Source organism: Scophthalmus maximus, chromosome 2, assembly GCF_022379125.1.
Source record: "Scophthalmus maximus strain ysfricsl-2021 chromosome 2, ASM2237912v1, whole genome shotgun sequence".
NCBI lineage: Eukaryota > Metazoa > Chordata > Actinopteri > Pleuronectiformes > Scophthalmidae > Scophthalmus > Scophthalmus maximus.
Genome location: NC_061516.1, coordinates 3136316 through 3153198, shown reverse-complemented (window position 1 = coordinate 3153198; position 16883 = coordinate 3136316). Strand labels below are relative to the sequence as shown.

At 43.7% G+C, this 16883-nt stretch overlaps 2 protein-coding genes across 2 annotated transcripts; one reads left to right on the top strand and one right to left on the bottom strand.

Annotated features, from left to right (window-relative positions):
* The first annotated feature begins 12096 nt into the window (after nt 1–12096).
* Nucleotides 12097–14954, top strand: LOC118300828 (gamma-crystallin M2). Its single transcript, XM_035625641.2, has 4 exons — nt 12097–12372; nt 13866–13947; nt 14055–14297; nt 14638–14954. The coding sequence occupies exons 2-4, from the start codon at nt 13939–13941 to the stop codon at nt 14911–14913; spliced, it is 528 nt and encodes a 175-aa protein (XP_035481534.1). The 5' UTR covers nt 12097–12372; nt 13866–13938; the 3' UTR covers nt 14914–14954.
* Nucleotides 14955–15195: 241 nt separating this feature from the next.
* On the bottom strand, nt 15196–16077 carry LOC118300827 (gamma-crystallin M2). The gene is made up of 3 exons (XM_035625640.1): nt 16003–16077; nt 15627–15869; nt 15196–15540 (listed from the first exon to the last, which is right to left on the bottom strand). Exons 1-3 carry the CDS (start codon nt 16009–16011, stop codon nt 15271–15273), a joined length of 522 nt encoding a protein of 173 aa, XP_035481533.1. The 5' UTR covers nt 16012–16077; the 3' UTR covers nt 15196–15270.
* Between the last annotated feature and the right edge of the window lie 806 nt (nt 16078–16883).

The window sequence follows — 16883 nt, the reverse complement described above, 5'->3', positions numbered from 1 at the left end:
ACAGTACAATTAGAGGGGTGGGGGGACTGATACAAAACATGCTGTGACTCCCCAGCGCTGTGTACGAAATCAAAAACATGTCTGACACAAAGACCTGTGAATGAGCTGTCACTACTGAGATTAAAGGGGGAACTGGGGAAATAAAGGTCTGCTTGAAAAGAGAATATCACAATTTTTGTAAATTCAATAAAGGTCTGCTTGAAAAGAGAATATCACAATTTTTGTAAATTCAAAAGAGTCTCGATGAAATTGATCAGATCAAAAGCCGATAATTACAATACGATTCTTGCAGCTGCCTGGTGTGATTGATGGTTTGACAATTATGTGACTACTACCTCATATCCATTATACGCCATATAATCCTAACTGCTGCTAAGCTGTGCAGAGATCTGGTTCGATTTCTCCTCTTCACTCTGGGATTCATTAGGAACGGATTAATTTACGAGTCGTTGCTAACTGGGTGCGGTGTCAAGTCTTCTTTGCTCGCCAGGGCACCTGATAACAATTTGAATAATCACAATTTTAACTGTTGCCATGTGGGAAAAGCAAGCAAGTGTGCCTTCTCTTGTTCAGTATCTCCATCTGCCAACATCTCCTCTGTACTTTCAAAAATCGAGAAAGCTAAAGCATAAACTGTCCTGTTTAGTGTGTGTGTGTGTGTGTGTGTGTGTGTGTGTTTTAAGTGCAATGAAAGCTAATTGGAGTTAACTCGCATCTAATATTACAACTGCATCAGTGATTGTCGGTACGGTCCACCTGATTTCTGCTCACACAGCTGGCTATTAGAGGCATGTGGAAGGCTGATACAGGACCATTAGAGGTGTGTGTGTGTGTGTGTGTGTGTGTGTGTGTGTCTTTGTGTTGTGGGATAGGGACGCAGGTGCTCCGTGGGCTGATATTACCCAGGATGCTCAGGGTAAGGGGCATAGGGGTTATGGGGAGGCTCTCTGTGGAGCTCACAAACACACCTGTGGTCGCCTACTAGCACACACACACACACACACACACACACACACACACACACACACTACCCCCCAGGCCTTCGCTCTGCGGCACGTTAATACACACTCTGATGAACAGGTTAATACTCGCAGCGGCAGCACTATACGCACCATTGAACACACCGTAATCAGTGAAGCCAACACGTGGCTGTGTGTGTGTGTGCGTGTCTGTGCGTGTGGGTGTGTGATGTTTTGGATATTTATGCATGTGTTTGTGTGTATTACATTGCACGTATGCAAACGAACAGGCATTGCAACCTCACAGGGAAAAGTTTTTGTATGTAAAAGAAAGGTCAAACCTTAGCGTTTTTATTTATAAAGATAGATTAGATAAGAGTCATAATTACAGATGCATGTGTGTGTGTGTGTGTGTGTGTGTGTGTGTGTGTGTGTGCGTGCGTGTTTGTGTGTGTTTGATGCATGTCCTTCTTTCACTCTGAACACAGAATTCTTTCTCTTCTTTTGCAAATCTGGGTTTTATTTTCATAAAACATTTCCACATGTCAGACTCGCCAGCTTCATATAGCCGTCATATGGGTGAAATACAGTGTGACAAAAACAAAGCTTAAAAGTAGCCATCAAAAGATGTAGTGGAACAACTGTGAGATCAACCCTATACGGTGCTGGTAGGTATTAGAGGTATCACCTATTATGACACACATGGTGACACAAAACATCACAACTTTTTGGCCGTCACACACACATACACACACACACACACACACACACACACAGATGGGGAAAACACCCCTCAAAAACCCGAAGATGAAACGAGTCAGAAAAACAACCACATCACATCTCCTTCAAAAACAAACATTTAATTATGCCGGCTCCGCTGTGTTAGTGGCGGACCAGCGGGTTTTGATGTGCGCCTCTAGATAGCGTTACATTGAGCCTGTAACATTTTTACACCCACTAAAAGACATTCAAAGTAAATCCCTTAAAGGGGGAAAAATGAAAAAACAATTAAAAGGCTAATAGTGCTTCAACTTGTAAAAGTCTGGAATTTGATCATTTAATGTTCCATTTATCAAGTGCTGTATTTGTCGTAAATAATATATATAGAAAAACTTTCCATCGGAAACATTTAAAGTTAATTAGAGGGGTAGAGTATATTTGGGGCAGTCATTGATCTATGTGGTTGGGTGACATTGTTTCTCCACAATTTATTAACATTTTTTTTTAAGCTCAATATTGTAGAGAAACTTTTCATTTCGGTTTATCTTCTATGGACCACAGTCTCCTAAGAAGGGGTCATCAGATCAAGTGACCTTTGTTTCCAGTTCGGTCGCTGAATGTTGTTGCCTTTAAACCAACTGACCAGAGAGAGTCTTGACGCCTCCGGACGCCTCCCTCAGTTTTGACCACAGCACTGACTATATAGCAAGAGTGAGAGTAGACGAGCTTCTTATCCATTCTGTGGTTACATAAGGCGGCAGTGGCTTAATTCACGCTCTGTAAATAAGTGTGTCATTGCACAGCGAGCGCGCTTCATCAACCTGGATTTCACACCATACCCACCAATTCTGACTTTGGTGAAAATGGAAAAAACAACAAACCCAGAAACAACTGTGATGAAAAAAGTAACTTAAGTAACTTTTTACATTAATTATAAATACATTTTTTTATTCATATTTGTGGAGTTTTAATGAGTGTGAGATTAATAATGCCTCAATTTCATAATTTTTATTACCACACATGTATATTTTATATTGATTTAAATGTTACTGTACCTAAACAGATTTATACATAACTGCACATCATGCAGACTCATTACATTTTACCTAACCTACACATCTGGAAATTTACCATCACTATTTTATTATTTGATTTACTTTTGACCTATTTCCTTGCCTATTGTTGTTGTATACTGAGTGTTTTGTATGAAGATAAAAACTGAACCATTGACAAGCACCGAAGCGTTCTTCCGAGTTAAAAGAATCAACAGATCATTTCTATAATAAGTGATCTAACGGCATCATATATCCGTGACATACTGTAGACGGGGGATAACAACGTGTGGACCGCAGTGGAATCCACCAGCGTAAGACAGCAGAGGCGCCAAGGAGGCACAGCTGGCCCGGGTGGCTGTGGGCTCCCGTCGCCAGCTGCAGACTCTTGTGCAGAAAGAGCCACCAGGTGTCTGGCATTTCACGCTCCTTCCCTCCTCCGCTGGTCCTCCGCTGCAGCCTGTTGAACCATTACTGGGTTGGATTAACACCGGCTGTTCCTCCACGGTGCCACCACGGGGCCCACAGCCCAGCACGCTCCGCTGCCCGCACGAGGCCGGGCAGGCTGGGTTTGGATTCAAGGTTACTTCGAGTCTCCACTCTGTGACCGTTCCTTGGGTGCAAGTTGTTTGCCCGAGCAGATAAACACTGTGGTATCTGCACTCTACAGGTTGTCATGCGATGGAAAATTCTTCCAAGAGTATTCAGTTACCAAGGAGAGTATGTCTTCACCCCCCGTTCCTTTCTGCTTGTTTGTTTGTCTGCAGGATAACACAAAGACTAAAGAATAGATTTCCATGAAACTCGGTCAAAGGATGGGACAAGGGCCAATAAAGAACCAGGTACATTTTGGCACTGATCCGGACAAAGGGGTTCATCCAGGATCCATTTTCACTGATTTCCTCAGGATTCACATATGGATCTTGACGAAAGAAATCTGTCACATTTACGGAAATAATGTCTATTAGTGCGTGCAATTCCAAATGAAAATCTGGATCTAGCTGATTTAAATGTGATGGAGATGCTGTGAGCTTCAAGGTTAAGTTCACCCAACAGTGATGTAAACAAAGAAATGAGTGTTTGGAGTTGTCACACACACACACATGCATGTGCATGCACACATTGTTTAAGTGTATAACGCTCAAAGAAACATATGAAGCTTCATAAATACGCACAAACAGGGATATGTGAGCACGTTCATAACACAAATACATACATGCACAATCTTCAGAACCAGACGTCCCATATTTACAGCCGCCCGACAACTGCTAACAATTACAACAATTAGTGGTTCGGCATTGCCAGCCAGCCACACTGCCTGTTTATAATGTCATCGAACGCACATGTCATAACAGTGAGGCTTGAGACAAACAAGATGCTCGATGGAGCCGGTGCCTGGAAGTCAGGTCGGAGGGACGGAGCTGTACACTCGGGCCGAGGCTCAGAGGAAGTCATCCATCTAATCTTCAAAACATGTGTGTCTCTGTCTTTGACTTCACCGTTTTGACTACTCACTACTTACTTTTAATAGTCCCCGTACATCTGTCTCCGGGGCTCAAACGAAGCTTTTGCATTCTTGTCAACATGTTCACTTCCCTGTCTTTCCTCTCTTCTCCTCCAGGCCCTGCACGGCATTTCTCACCGCGCCCAGCTCCACCCTGCACATCTGTACCACGCTTCCTTCGATTGAGCCACACCTGTAGCTCTTTCCCAGTGCATAGATGCAGCAGTGCTGCTACATGATCTTTCCTCGTGCATGCTTTTTGTTACTGAAATGTCCAGGGGACGACAAAAACGTCCAGATCCGTCCACCCGGAGAATGTTCACCAAAGGTCGGATGGAAACTTGCGGCACAAAGTGACGCGACGCGGCCGCGGCATCGCGTCACACTGGGGCAGAGGGGAGGTTTGGGCTGCATCAGGACACAGCAGGAGAGGCATTGACGGCTGCTGCTGGATCGCGCAGCTCTTAACCGGATTAACTGGGAAGGAGAGAAACGCACAAGTCACTAAAATAAGGTTAGTGGGCACGAAAAGGTGTGTGTGTTTGTGTGTGTACTCGGGTACACCTCCGCAGCCTAATTTTCTGGAGAGCGCACACACAAAACACGATAGGCCTTTTTTCCTGCAGAAGACATTTTGACATTTTGACAGAGCGAAGGTGAAGATAATACAGTTAACAATGTCTCAGTTTCAGGGTCCTCGTATTGTGCAGGACGTCTCGCTGCCGTGTCTCACTGGGACTCTTGTAACCAAAGAAAACCATCGTCAGTGACATCGGTATCACTACCTCCTGCCCCGACTAGTCAAAGTGTCTCGTCTTCTTAGTTTTCACAGAGATTGTTGCGGGAAAACACTAACATCTGTTCAGATTGGCGACTGTGGGCCGTCGTTATTTGCGGGCCAATTATCTTGACAGTTGCATCTGGCCTGAGACTTCAGCGCGTAAATGTCAAGTAATCATGTGCAAGACACTTAATATTTTATTAAAAACACACCAAATTATGAATTCAAGTATCAATATTTGATACGCCTCTGTATTTGTATAGCATAACAATTTAATTTCACGTAGCAGTCCGTGAGGTATTTGTGTCCCTTCAACCACAGTTATGCCGCCACTAATTTCCAGGGCTAAAGGGAAATTGCAGTTGGTGTTTTCATACGTTAAGTGTTTTACCAAGAACTACAAGTTGCAAAAAAACTACACACTGCAGCGAGGAACAGCCACAGTGGCTGGCTCCAGCTACTTTCTATGTTCTTTGTACTGGCCGTCTATCCCCTGATACTTTGCTCTCAGGATTGTAAATGTTGTCATTGAGCAAAAAGTTATTGAAATGGTGCAGGGGAACATTGGACAGGACAGCCAGCAGATTAAGCGATACATTACTCTATCTTTATGTTGCGTCTGTGAGAAAACCCACATTTGATCACCGTCATCTGCATCTTTCCATTGACTTTGTTTGCATTGCCATCTTTAGATTTCACAAACACAAGTAGAGACACTATGTAGCACTCCTGCTGCTCTGACCGCGTTCATGGGACATTGTGAGATTCCTCTTACACATATAACAATATAACTGTTTTCATTGAAAGCTGATGATGATGATGAAGATCCTGAACGCCATACAGTGGATCGACGGCGATCCAACTACATCCGTCTCTCTCTGTCTGTCCTCTTCGATCGCTCCAGTCGTCTGTCTTCCTGGCAGGCAGCCGTCTATCCTACACTGGGACCGAAGCCTCCTCGGCAGACAGCGGCCCTAATTTCATTAATTATAAACCAATATGCTGCTGGCAGCCCCTCCGGAGAGGACTTTGCCCAGCGCTGGCATCTGTTCAGCGCAAACACAGCGAGGGATGCAGGGATGGAGGGAGGAGAAAACAAGGACATCTCCGACTCCCGCCACGGTTGAAGCATGGTGCTGTGCAGGGGAATGCATCGGGAGTGCAGGAGCTGGTTTTAGAAGTTGCAAGCTTGCATGCGAGCTGAAAGAGGCATCTTCTGACTTGAGATTTTCCATAAATTTGTGAGGATTTGGCTGAATGTTTTGGATGTTCATTGTCCCGAGAAAAACTAGCCAGTCATTGCCCCAAAACTGAATCAGTTGGGCATGATAACTCAAACCGCAGAATAACAACAGATCATGCGCTAACTCAGCATTTACTGTAGTTAAGGATTATTTTTGAGTTTCCACGAGGTTTTCCTCGAACAGACCCACAAAAGAATGAAAAAGAGGCAAAGAGAGAAGGAAACAAAGAAATTGAATACTCACAAACAGGCTGTTAATTCATCCACACAAACACACATGCATTCAAAGTGCAAAAGCATGTCACTAAAGTGACGCTGTTTACTCCTTCATCATTCATAAATTATACACACACACACACACACACACACACACACACTCACACACTCACAGGCGAAATGAAATGGCTTTGTTATTATTTTCTTATTCTTACCATTTTAACCATTTCAAAAGTACAAAAATGTGAATTTTGTGCATTAAAATGTACTAATGCATTGGGAAAAACACAAAGTTATGATATTTGTCATCAAGATGAAATAGGATTCTGTATATTTGTATGCCTAAGACCACCTATACTTTCTGCAATTTGTTTGTCATTTCTTCACTCACATCTGTAACTTTCATTTTTAACCCCCTTATATTTACAGCACATTTGATAACATCGCTGCGACGGCCCCAAACATCAGCCATGATGGGAAAAGGTGAGCGAGGCTTCCTGTAGCACGGGGCAGCGTTAATGTGATTCTCAGCTCTAATTAGAGTTAAGTCACTTTGTGTCGTAATGACGTTTGGCTCACAGAGCAGCAGACGCCGTCCATCAGCCAAATGAAATATTAATCTGACCTACCGCTGGATTACGTGTGTGTGTGTGTAGATTCTTATTTGTAGTAGTGTCAGGAGACCTCCATAACAAACTGTGCATCCATTGCTGCCACATACACCAAACACACACACACACACACGCACACACACACACACACACGCACACACACACACACAGACACACACAAAAAGAGCGGTAGACAAACACACACAAATTTCTGACCTACATTCACGACACACAAACAACAGGGTGTCAGGAGGGGCAGGGCAACAAATGTGTGTGTGTGTGTGTGTGTGTGTGTGTGTGTGTGTGTGTGTGTGTGTGTGTACGTGTGTGTTGGGGTTGAAACTCTGCAGGTGCACTGGGCTGTGAATCTAATGCAAAATTAGTGTTATCTTCCTGCCAAATAATTCATGATCCCGCTTTCAAAAAATGATAGCAGAACGACTCGACTTGCCATCCCCTCGGTCTCTGTCGCTCTCCCCGATGGATGATGTTTTATTCAAAATGTCACATGGAGCAGAAACTAGTAAATAAGTACAGCTGCAATTGGCAGTCGTCTGGTCTGATCCCCGAGGACTTTTAGAGCGGGTTCGAGCCACAGACCGTATCTAAAGGGAGGCGGGGTCACCATGACTTTCGGCGTTTATAAGATTTGTGAAAAGTTGTCATGTATTACATTTCTTTTTCTTCTCTTGGTGAGGGTGCTGCTTTTCGTCCCCCCCACACACACACGCTGCTAATGTCGGTCGGACAATGGTCTTCATGCAATTTTCATACAGTCAATTCAAGTCAATGAAACAATCTAGTCATTATCGGGTCATGGGTAATAACAAAGTCTGCCCATCAATGAGGGAGTAACATTAGTTGTATAGAACATTCTGATCCCTTAGGAAGGAACAATTAGGAACCACAACCCTGAAAATAACCATCACAGGTCACGCTCCAACATTACATAACACAGAAGCGTCACAACTTCTGTACCTGCTCTATTCAATAAGGGAACTCCGAGGTAAAATCAAACAGCAAGGCGAGTTGGCCTCACTCCTAGTTCACTGGCCAGATCCCAGCTGAGTGTGTTTACTTTATTATAGGTCAGCGTGTACACACCCACTAACTACAGCCAGGGCCCCAGCATATAAAACCCTAAATAATATGTCTGCATTTAGAGAAATCAATGGGTGTTGCTGTGGAATGCAACAATATTGTGGTGAGGCATTTTCACAAAAGAACAAACAACCGCTGGAGAAAGCAAGAGAAGGGACAATATACTGTAGTTATGTTGATACGCTACAAATGTGACTGACACGTGTATAGGTTTTTTATGGGCATAACCAATAATAGTCTGGTTGTTTATGACAATCCCAACAATGTGTAGAATGCGCAGTATATATTTTTGTGTTGGATACTGGTTTAAAGGCCTGTTTGCAGTAGTTGTCGCCTGACCTGAGACTGTACATCTGTCAGTTCGATCTGGGAAATAACAGCTGACGCAATGTCACTATCACAAAGTTCTTATGGGCGAGTCTCGCCGCTCGGCAGCCATCTTGGCAACAGTGTTTATTCCACGTCTGTCTGCACCTGCTATTTGCAGCCACCACATTAGTTGAAATTGTCGTGAATCTCAACCGTGGCACTTTTGTTAATGCAGCAACACGAGCAGACGGTTCGTTATTTAGGTGGGATGTGTGGGATGTGTTTCATACAGCTTCCATCTTTGGCATTTCAGACTTTTATATTCTTAAATTTCTCTCTGATAACGTATTTGATTAAAGGATTGTCAGCATCATTTTCTGAAGTTTAATATACTGAATAAATCTGTGCACTGGTTTTTATCTTTTCCCATGAAGGGCATCCGATCTCAACCTCGCTTCACCTCCATCTGTCAGTTTTAGATCTAACTTCATTTGGACTTGTCCGTTTGATTATCCCAACAATCCATAAATATGGGGCAAATGAAAATACTTTCAAAAGAGTATCTGTATAGAAAAAACTCCCCTGAGGTCTCCTTATAACCTAATTCTGATGACATTTTTTTTGGTCTTATTGATGAAAAATAAAAAATTCAATGGGGTGGCTCAACTGATCCATAGTGTGAGGGTTACAGGATCTTTATGATCTGCACTCCTTACGTAAGCTGAAGATGAGGAATGGATGTTTTGTTCTTTTAACAAAAAGCTAGAAGCACAGTCAATAGAAAAGTCTTCCTTCTTCCGAATTTTAAAAACACTGGCATGCAGAGACACACATACACACACATGCATATACACACACACACACTCAGAGCCACGTGTCCCAGTCGATCATATTTTCCAGTGAACTCCTGTGATTGTAACATAAACAGCATGGAGCACAAAGAGGGAGGTCTGAGCCCTGTAGTCACCTGAGTATTCCCAGACATGAAGGTGTGTGTTTACGACTGTGTGTTTGCTTTATCTCACTCCCTCACATGCAAAAAAAGAAATAAGAAACAGCCAGCCTTGCTGTGCTCAACCTTACTACAAAGCGATTTCATCTCGGTTCACACGAGCTATTTTGTTGAACCATCACATCTTACTCGCCACCACCACCACCACCACCACCACCACCCCCCCACACACACACACACACCTCCCCCGGCAAACCCACTGCCATTTAGAATAACAGATGAATAAAAAGACGAGGGGGGAAAACAGTAGACTGAAACCGCAGTGGAACTCAGTAATGGTCAGCCAGGCCCACCACGCCTCAGCAAATGTTTGTCCAAACCTGTTATTTCTGGCATTGTACTGTCTCAAAGAGATCATTTTATTCTCCGGGAGGAATGCAGCAGCTATAAATAGTCTGCAGATGAAGGAGGGGAAATCAGAGATTTGTAGAGTAATTACAGAGCCAGAGTCAAACCCTTCTGTTATGGCTCATTTTTCATCAACCTCTGTCTCCACGACTGTCTGACTGACTGACCGACTGAGGTAAAATGGCCATTTTCTCAATGTTACTCGCACGTCTGACCTGATGTGTGACCCTTTATTTCTTCTCTGTCACACTTTACTTACACTCGCAAGTGTTTGTCACGCAGCTCATGAGAAGACATCGGCTGTCGGGCATCAGGTCACAAAACACGGGAGATGACAGATTGAATGGAGTTGTTCCATCTGGAGGACTTTTTGTTCTGTATAGGTACAAACACTGGAAATATACTCCTTCTCTTCAAGTCCAAAACCATGAGAGACTGCATTCAATTGGGAATTGCCCAAATGAGGCGGAACTAACCTTTTCACCTTAGTCTTACATTAGATAAAGGGGGTTTTCATTGTGGAAACTGTGACAGATCACACTTCCCTTGCACTTTAACCCATGTAGCTGCACCTTTTGCTTATATGTATGTGTATTTTGTTCCAACTAACCAAACCAAAGAGGTGGTAGATCAGAAAAAAAGAAATCCTGTTTGCCTTTTTGCATCTTGTTGCAGTGTATTGTAATCGATTACTTGGGCGGGTTTTCCTCTGTGTCAAACAGTCCAGACATTAACCATTGCTGGCCTCCGGAGACGCTGAGGCTGATTGGGATTTACCTAGTCCTAATTCTGTCGGGGGGGGGGGGGATGCTGTTCCCCCGTGTTTGACATGATTGCCCGGACTGCTCTGGTACTTTCCCCTCCAGCACAAAGCTCACTTCAGAGCCACATTACTCACATCTCGACATTTCAGGTAAACAGGGGCAGAGGACGAAAACGAATGAGTGGAAGGGAAATCATTTGTTGAAACGTGGAGTAAAGCGCAGGGGTTTGTATAAAAAGGTATGAGCGTAAAGTGGAAGAAAGTTTGCTGTGCCGCACCAATCTTGCGGTCATTTTTTTGTTTCATGATATACAGTAATACAAATGTGCATACACTCACACACATGAAACCTTGATCACACAGGGATGACATAATATTAATAAGAAATAAGACAATAATCGATACAAAGGGTTGAACTGAAGCAGCAAATCCTCACTCACAGCTGTAATCTCCTCTTTTGTTCTCAGCCAGGAAAGACTCCCTCACAGCACTTGTGTCTTCAATGATCTTTGTGGCGTATAAAAGGACTGTTAGTTGGTAAATTGCTGTAATTATCAAACATACCCTTCTCATTTAGCACAGTCAGAACTTGCTGGCAAAATTCACCCTGGCAATTAAAAAAAGCTCGAAATGAATGACAAGTAATGGTGTGGCCCACATTACTCAGATGAGCACAAACAATGTGGAGAGAGGAGGTCGGGATGTCGGGAAATGTGCAACGTTGAAAATGTTGAGGAAAAGATGTTTGCAAATGTACCCACAGTTGTGTGGATGTATCCTGGAGAGACCTAGACAAATCTAAAATCCTGTTTCCCTTGTGTTATTAACGGTGTCGCTGACGATGAATCAAGTGCTTCTCTCTCTTGGAGGCTTCAAACTTTCGCTGTGTTGTGGTCTGAAGGAGGAGGAAGAAGAGGGAAAGGGCACAAGATGCAAACGACAGTGTCAGCAATCATACAGAAGCTATGAGGAGATTCAGTCCCTGAAAGCTGCTGTTAATATTTGTAAGTCAATTATAACAACATATGCTGAGTTCATTTTTTAAAAATGCTTAAAAAAAACTTATTTGGTCTGTGAAAAGTTCAGAGGTCTTATAATCATTACCAGTGATATGATATTGATACGATTTACATGCAGCATGAAGAAGCGATGACATAATGATTAGCAGGGAAATGGCGCCCCCGTGTGGGAAGCGAGTAGTACTGCACACATTTGGCTTTGAGGACACCTTGGAATTTGTAGTTGAATTTTGTTGATGTTTACCATAGTTTTTATTTAGTTTTTACCAGTGAGGTCACAGTGTTCAACGCTGCATGGCTGGGATGCAAATCTCCAGGATTTATATTTCCATATGAAGTGATCATAAACAAATTCACCCCTGTTTTACTGTCTTACAAACTACACACACGTGATTTCCACTCCACTTATTAAGGGAGCTGCACGCCCACACACACTCACACACACACACACTCACAAACACACACACACACACCCTGCTCCTGCTCCTGCCGGAGGTGACTTTGGGCGGTGCGGTCTTTGGAAACACCGGATTGAAATGTGAGTTTCACCCCGGAGTCAACGTTTCAGTGTGGCAACGAAAATGTACTGTGAAAGACACAAAACTCAACGAGATGACAGGTGAGAGAGGGTGCATATCATTTGCACCCCCCCCACACACACACACATCCCTCTACGCACGCAGAGACTTAACGTGCGCAGTGATGACGTCATAATCCAACAAAAACCAAACTGGGTGAGTGAACTTATTATAATTCATTTCAATGAACTAATGTTCCAATTGAGCACATTTATTCAAGAAGTACACAATGAAGTATTTTCTTGAGTACCATGGTTTTCCTTTTTCTACATGACTCGATTTAATTAGGGACAAATCAATATGCAATTCTCAAGGTAGAAATCCCTTATGTCACTTCCTCCTCCTCCTCCACAGATTTGTAGACATTTATTATCTATCAAATGTTTCACTTCTGCCTCACAACACAATGCACTTGTATGTTGGTTGATGCACTCAGGAGATGATGAATCACCTGTCATGGAATGCCTTTATCTGTATCTCTGTATCGTTAAATCTGATTTGAAACACTAAAGTGTATTCATGTGGGCATCCAATGGTAAAACGAGAGTGCGGCGCAACATTGTGCCAGGCCATGGGCCCTGATGAATCAGTGTTTTTGAATGGGATCAAGACTGTGGCAGGATGGGAAAAGTACCAAACGCCTTCTCAGTAGAATGACAAAAGATTGAATCTCATGAACTTGGACCGAAGTGTGTCTCTGTCTCGGCGCTCTGCATGGTGAACTCAATACTGTCACGAGTGACTTTTCATTTGAAGAAGGTTGAGTTTCCGAAATCTATTTGTAGAGATACGAAGTGAGAGTAACCTTTTATGTATGTGTGTGTATAATGGACTGTAATTCACAGCATTATCTGAAAAGCCTCTTCTGCATAAAAAAAACCCTCTAGAACTAAATAAAATGCACAATAGGCTGCTGATTGATAATGTTCCTGATTTTTTATTTTGCAAATGTGCTTCATATACTTTTCTGCAATTTTCCAAACATGTTTCATGTTAATTTCTGGCATATATCACAGTTCTTGATCATCTTGCGAGTGCAAGAGGTTCAGTGCAGGTTACCTGCACCACTTGTGTGTTTCCTAATTTTCTTTTTACTACCATTTTTAAAAGGTCCGTCTACTGTACATCTGCTTGCGACTGTATATTATATAATTACTGTGGCCCACACAATCAAGACGAACGAAAGTGCAAAATTATCAGAGGACAAATTGTTTCAAAGGCACAAACCAGCCTGACGTATAAATGAATACATCTGCTTTGAACCTTGTGTCATTGCATTACACTTGCTTTAATTTTTTTTTGGTCATTATGTGTCTTGTCGTTTGTTGTTTTTAATCCTAAAAAATACTATATAGGAATAATTTGCAGCACTTTTGTGTACCATAAATACAGTATACTCATTGTTCTGGCCCAGGCGTATATAGCGTCAGGAATCTTTTTGAATGAAAAGGACACAAATGACGCCTGTTGTTTTGCTGATACCGTGAGCAGTGGCCTTGGGCGGCTAGCACACTGTGGTGTTTTATTCAATAGTGATGAACATGTGAAAACAGGACAATAAGTCACCATTGCACTGTGGTGCGTCGCTATACATGATGTATCATGAAACCTATTTGGATGACAATACTTTGTGCTGTGCCATCACACAGCAACTTTATATAAAAGGACAGTGGCACACGGAGGAACTATTGAGCGTCAGTTTGGCCCCCCACTAATAAAGCAATGGGCAAGGTAAGTTCATTACGTGTTGCTACCGACAATGCAGAATGAAAACATGTCACATTTTAGACGTTTTACACATTGACTTCATTAATCAGCGCTTTGACAAATATTCACAGATCATATTCTACGAGGACCGAAATTTCCAGGGTCGGCACCATGAGTGCATGAGCGACTGTGCCGACCTGCACCCCTACTTCAACCGCTGCAACTCCGTCCGGGTGGAGAGCGGCTGCTTCATGGTGTATGAGAGGCCGCACTACCTGGGCCACCAGTACTTCCTCCGCAGGGGGGAGTACTCCGACAACCAGCGCATGATCGGCATCAACGACTGCATCCGCTCCTGCCGCATGATTCCCATGGTAAGCCTCATTCAGCTGGTGTGGGAAAATGATCGGTTGCGGCGTAAAAGCATGACGTCGAGGACAAGAAACCTTTAAAGTCTCCAAAGCAAAGACATGCTGTGGTAGAGGATTCAGATGTAGCACATCAGAATGACTGCTGGTCAAAATGCACCCATCTGCGCATGAGAATTTGCAAACTGTTTTTGGTAAAACTGTATGTGTTAACCAGCAAATAGTATAAGATAGTTGGGTTTGGACTTTTCCATATGTTCACAATCAGCTGAAAGTCCTACTGTACAGCGGAATAACGAGACAAGACTTACACCTGCCTGACTCATACATGTTGTTCATCCTGCAGCATCGTGGTTCCTACAAAATAAGATTATACGAGCGTTCAGATATGTCGGGCCAAATGCAGGAGGTGAGCGACGACTGCCCCAACGTCCAGGACCGCCTGCGCATGTCTGACATTAACTCCTGCAATGTGGTCGACGGCCACTGGCTGCTGTACGACCAGCCCAACTACAGGGGGAGGCCCTTCTACCTGAGACCCGGTGAATACCGCCGATACAGCGACTGGGGCGGCGCCAGTCCGAGGATCGGCTCGCTCCGGCGAATCACTGACCTCAACTAGAAGTCTCGTGAACCTTCCTGTCTCTCTCTGTTCTCAATAAACATGCTGAGCTTAAACTGAGTGTTGGCATCTCTGTATCTGAACGACGGTACGTTTCATTCCGGTATGTGTTTGTGTGTACCCAGAGTTCTATTTCTCCTTCCCATAATGTTTGATCCACCCATCAAACTTATAATAGTCTGGCAATTTTTTGTTTTCCACCGTTAGTGTACTAATTTCTTCTCTTCAAACACAAACACCTATGCAAACCTTTCCAAGAAAAACAAGCAGTTGACAGAATGGTGACCATTTCATAGATTTATTGACACTATTTTATTTACTTTACTTGACATAAACCGTGTGCAGACATCAGCTCTCTCACATAGTGATACGTCTGATGGATCCCACCCTGGGACTCGAGCTTCCCCACTCGTTAAACCTCCTGTACTCTCCAGGGCGCATCAAGTACTGGCGCCCCCTGTAATGGGGATGTTCGTAGAAGATCCAGTTGCCGTCCATCACGTTGCAGGAGTGGATGTCGTTGAAATGGAATCGTTCGAACAGGGAGGGGCAGTCGTCAGTCAGCTCCATCACCTGGCCTCCGAACTCGGGGCGCTCATAGATCATCATTCTGTGGGAGCCTTGGTGCTGCAATAGAGATGGGGGGATTTATTTGCCCCTAGGGCCGTAAAAAGGATCAAAAGTGACTCTGAAAACACCAAACTGAGGCTCACCTTAGGGATCATACGGCATGAGCGCACGCAGTCGTTGAATCCCATCCAGCGCTGGTAGTCTGGATAGTCCCCCTTCCTCAGGAAGTACTGGTAGCCGGTGTAGCTGGGTCTCTCGTAGACCATCCAGTCACCGCTGTCCACCCTGATGGAGTTGCAGCGGCTGAAGTGGGAATGCAGGTCAGAGCATTCGCTGCTGCACTCATAGGAGCGGCCCTGGAAGTTCCTGTCCTCGTAGAAGATGATCTGGAAGCACACGAGTCAAGGGAATGTTCACATTTTACATAATTGTTGGCTGAAAATTCTGGGAAATGTGGCATAGTGTAAAAAGAAAACCTTCCAGGTCACCGCTCCACAGAAGCGAAACAAGCAGCCTTACCTTGCCCATTATGTCGGCTTACCCTGGTCACACTGTAACGGCAGCTGTGGGCGCCACGCTGCCTTTATAACCCAGGGATGACCCGTGTCATTGTTAGCCCGAGACAATGACCGGGCTCGTCAGCTTTTTCTGGCAGGACCGTTTTGTTGTTGTTGTTTTGTGCGATCAACAAGGCAAATCAGCTATTTTCCTTTCAGCACAGGTTCTCCCCTTTGAGTTTGCGCTGGTTGATGATGGTGGAACACTCAGTGAATCTACGAATAAACTCAAAAGATACAGTAGCATCGATAAAGTTCCACATTTGACTACAATGAACGGTGATTGACTGACTTTTGAGGTTTACTTTGGACATAGTAGAGAGAAACGTCATTTTTTGTTAAGGTTTATTTCTCCATCTCAAGTCAACATACATATTAATCTTTAGGGCCTCTTGTGAATATTCAACGTGATGCTTCTTTTCCGAAAACCCGGGAAGTGAACAGAACCACTGTCTTTCCCCCTGTACACACTTACAACTCACAGCCCATTGTTTTCTTTGTGTCAGCAGCAGCTTTTAAACACAATCCAGTTCTTTCTGTTTTGCTTTTGTTTGGTTTGGGCCCCCCCCCCCCACACACACACACTAAGCTCGCATTGTTATTTCAGTAGACTGCCCGTGACCCTAAACCGCTCAACAGTGCAGCGTCAGCATCGAGTCTAAATAGCAGACTGTACCAAGATATTGTGTAATTCTGTCTTGACAGATTTAGCAAGTGTGTGTTTGTGTGGATTCTCTACATATTATTGTGGTTTATACAAAGCCAGGAAAAAATGTTCCACAGACTAATCAGTGTAGTATCTGGATATAACTGGTGCCATCATACAATATATGTTCACAGTGC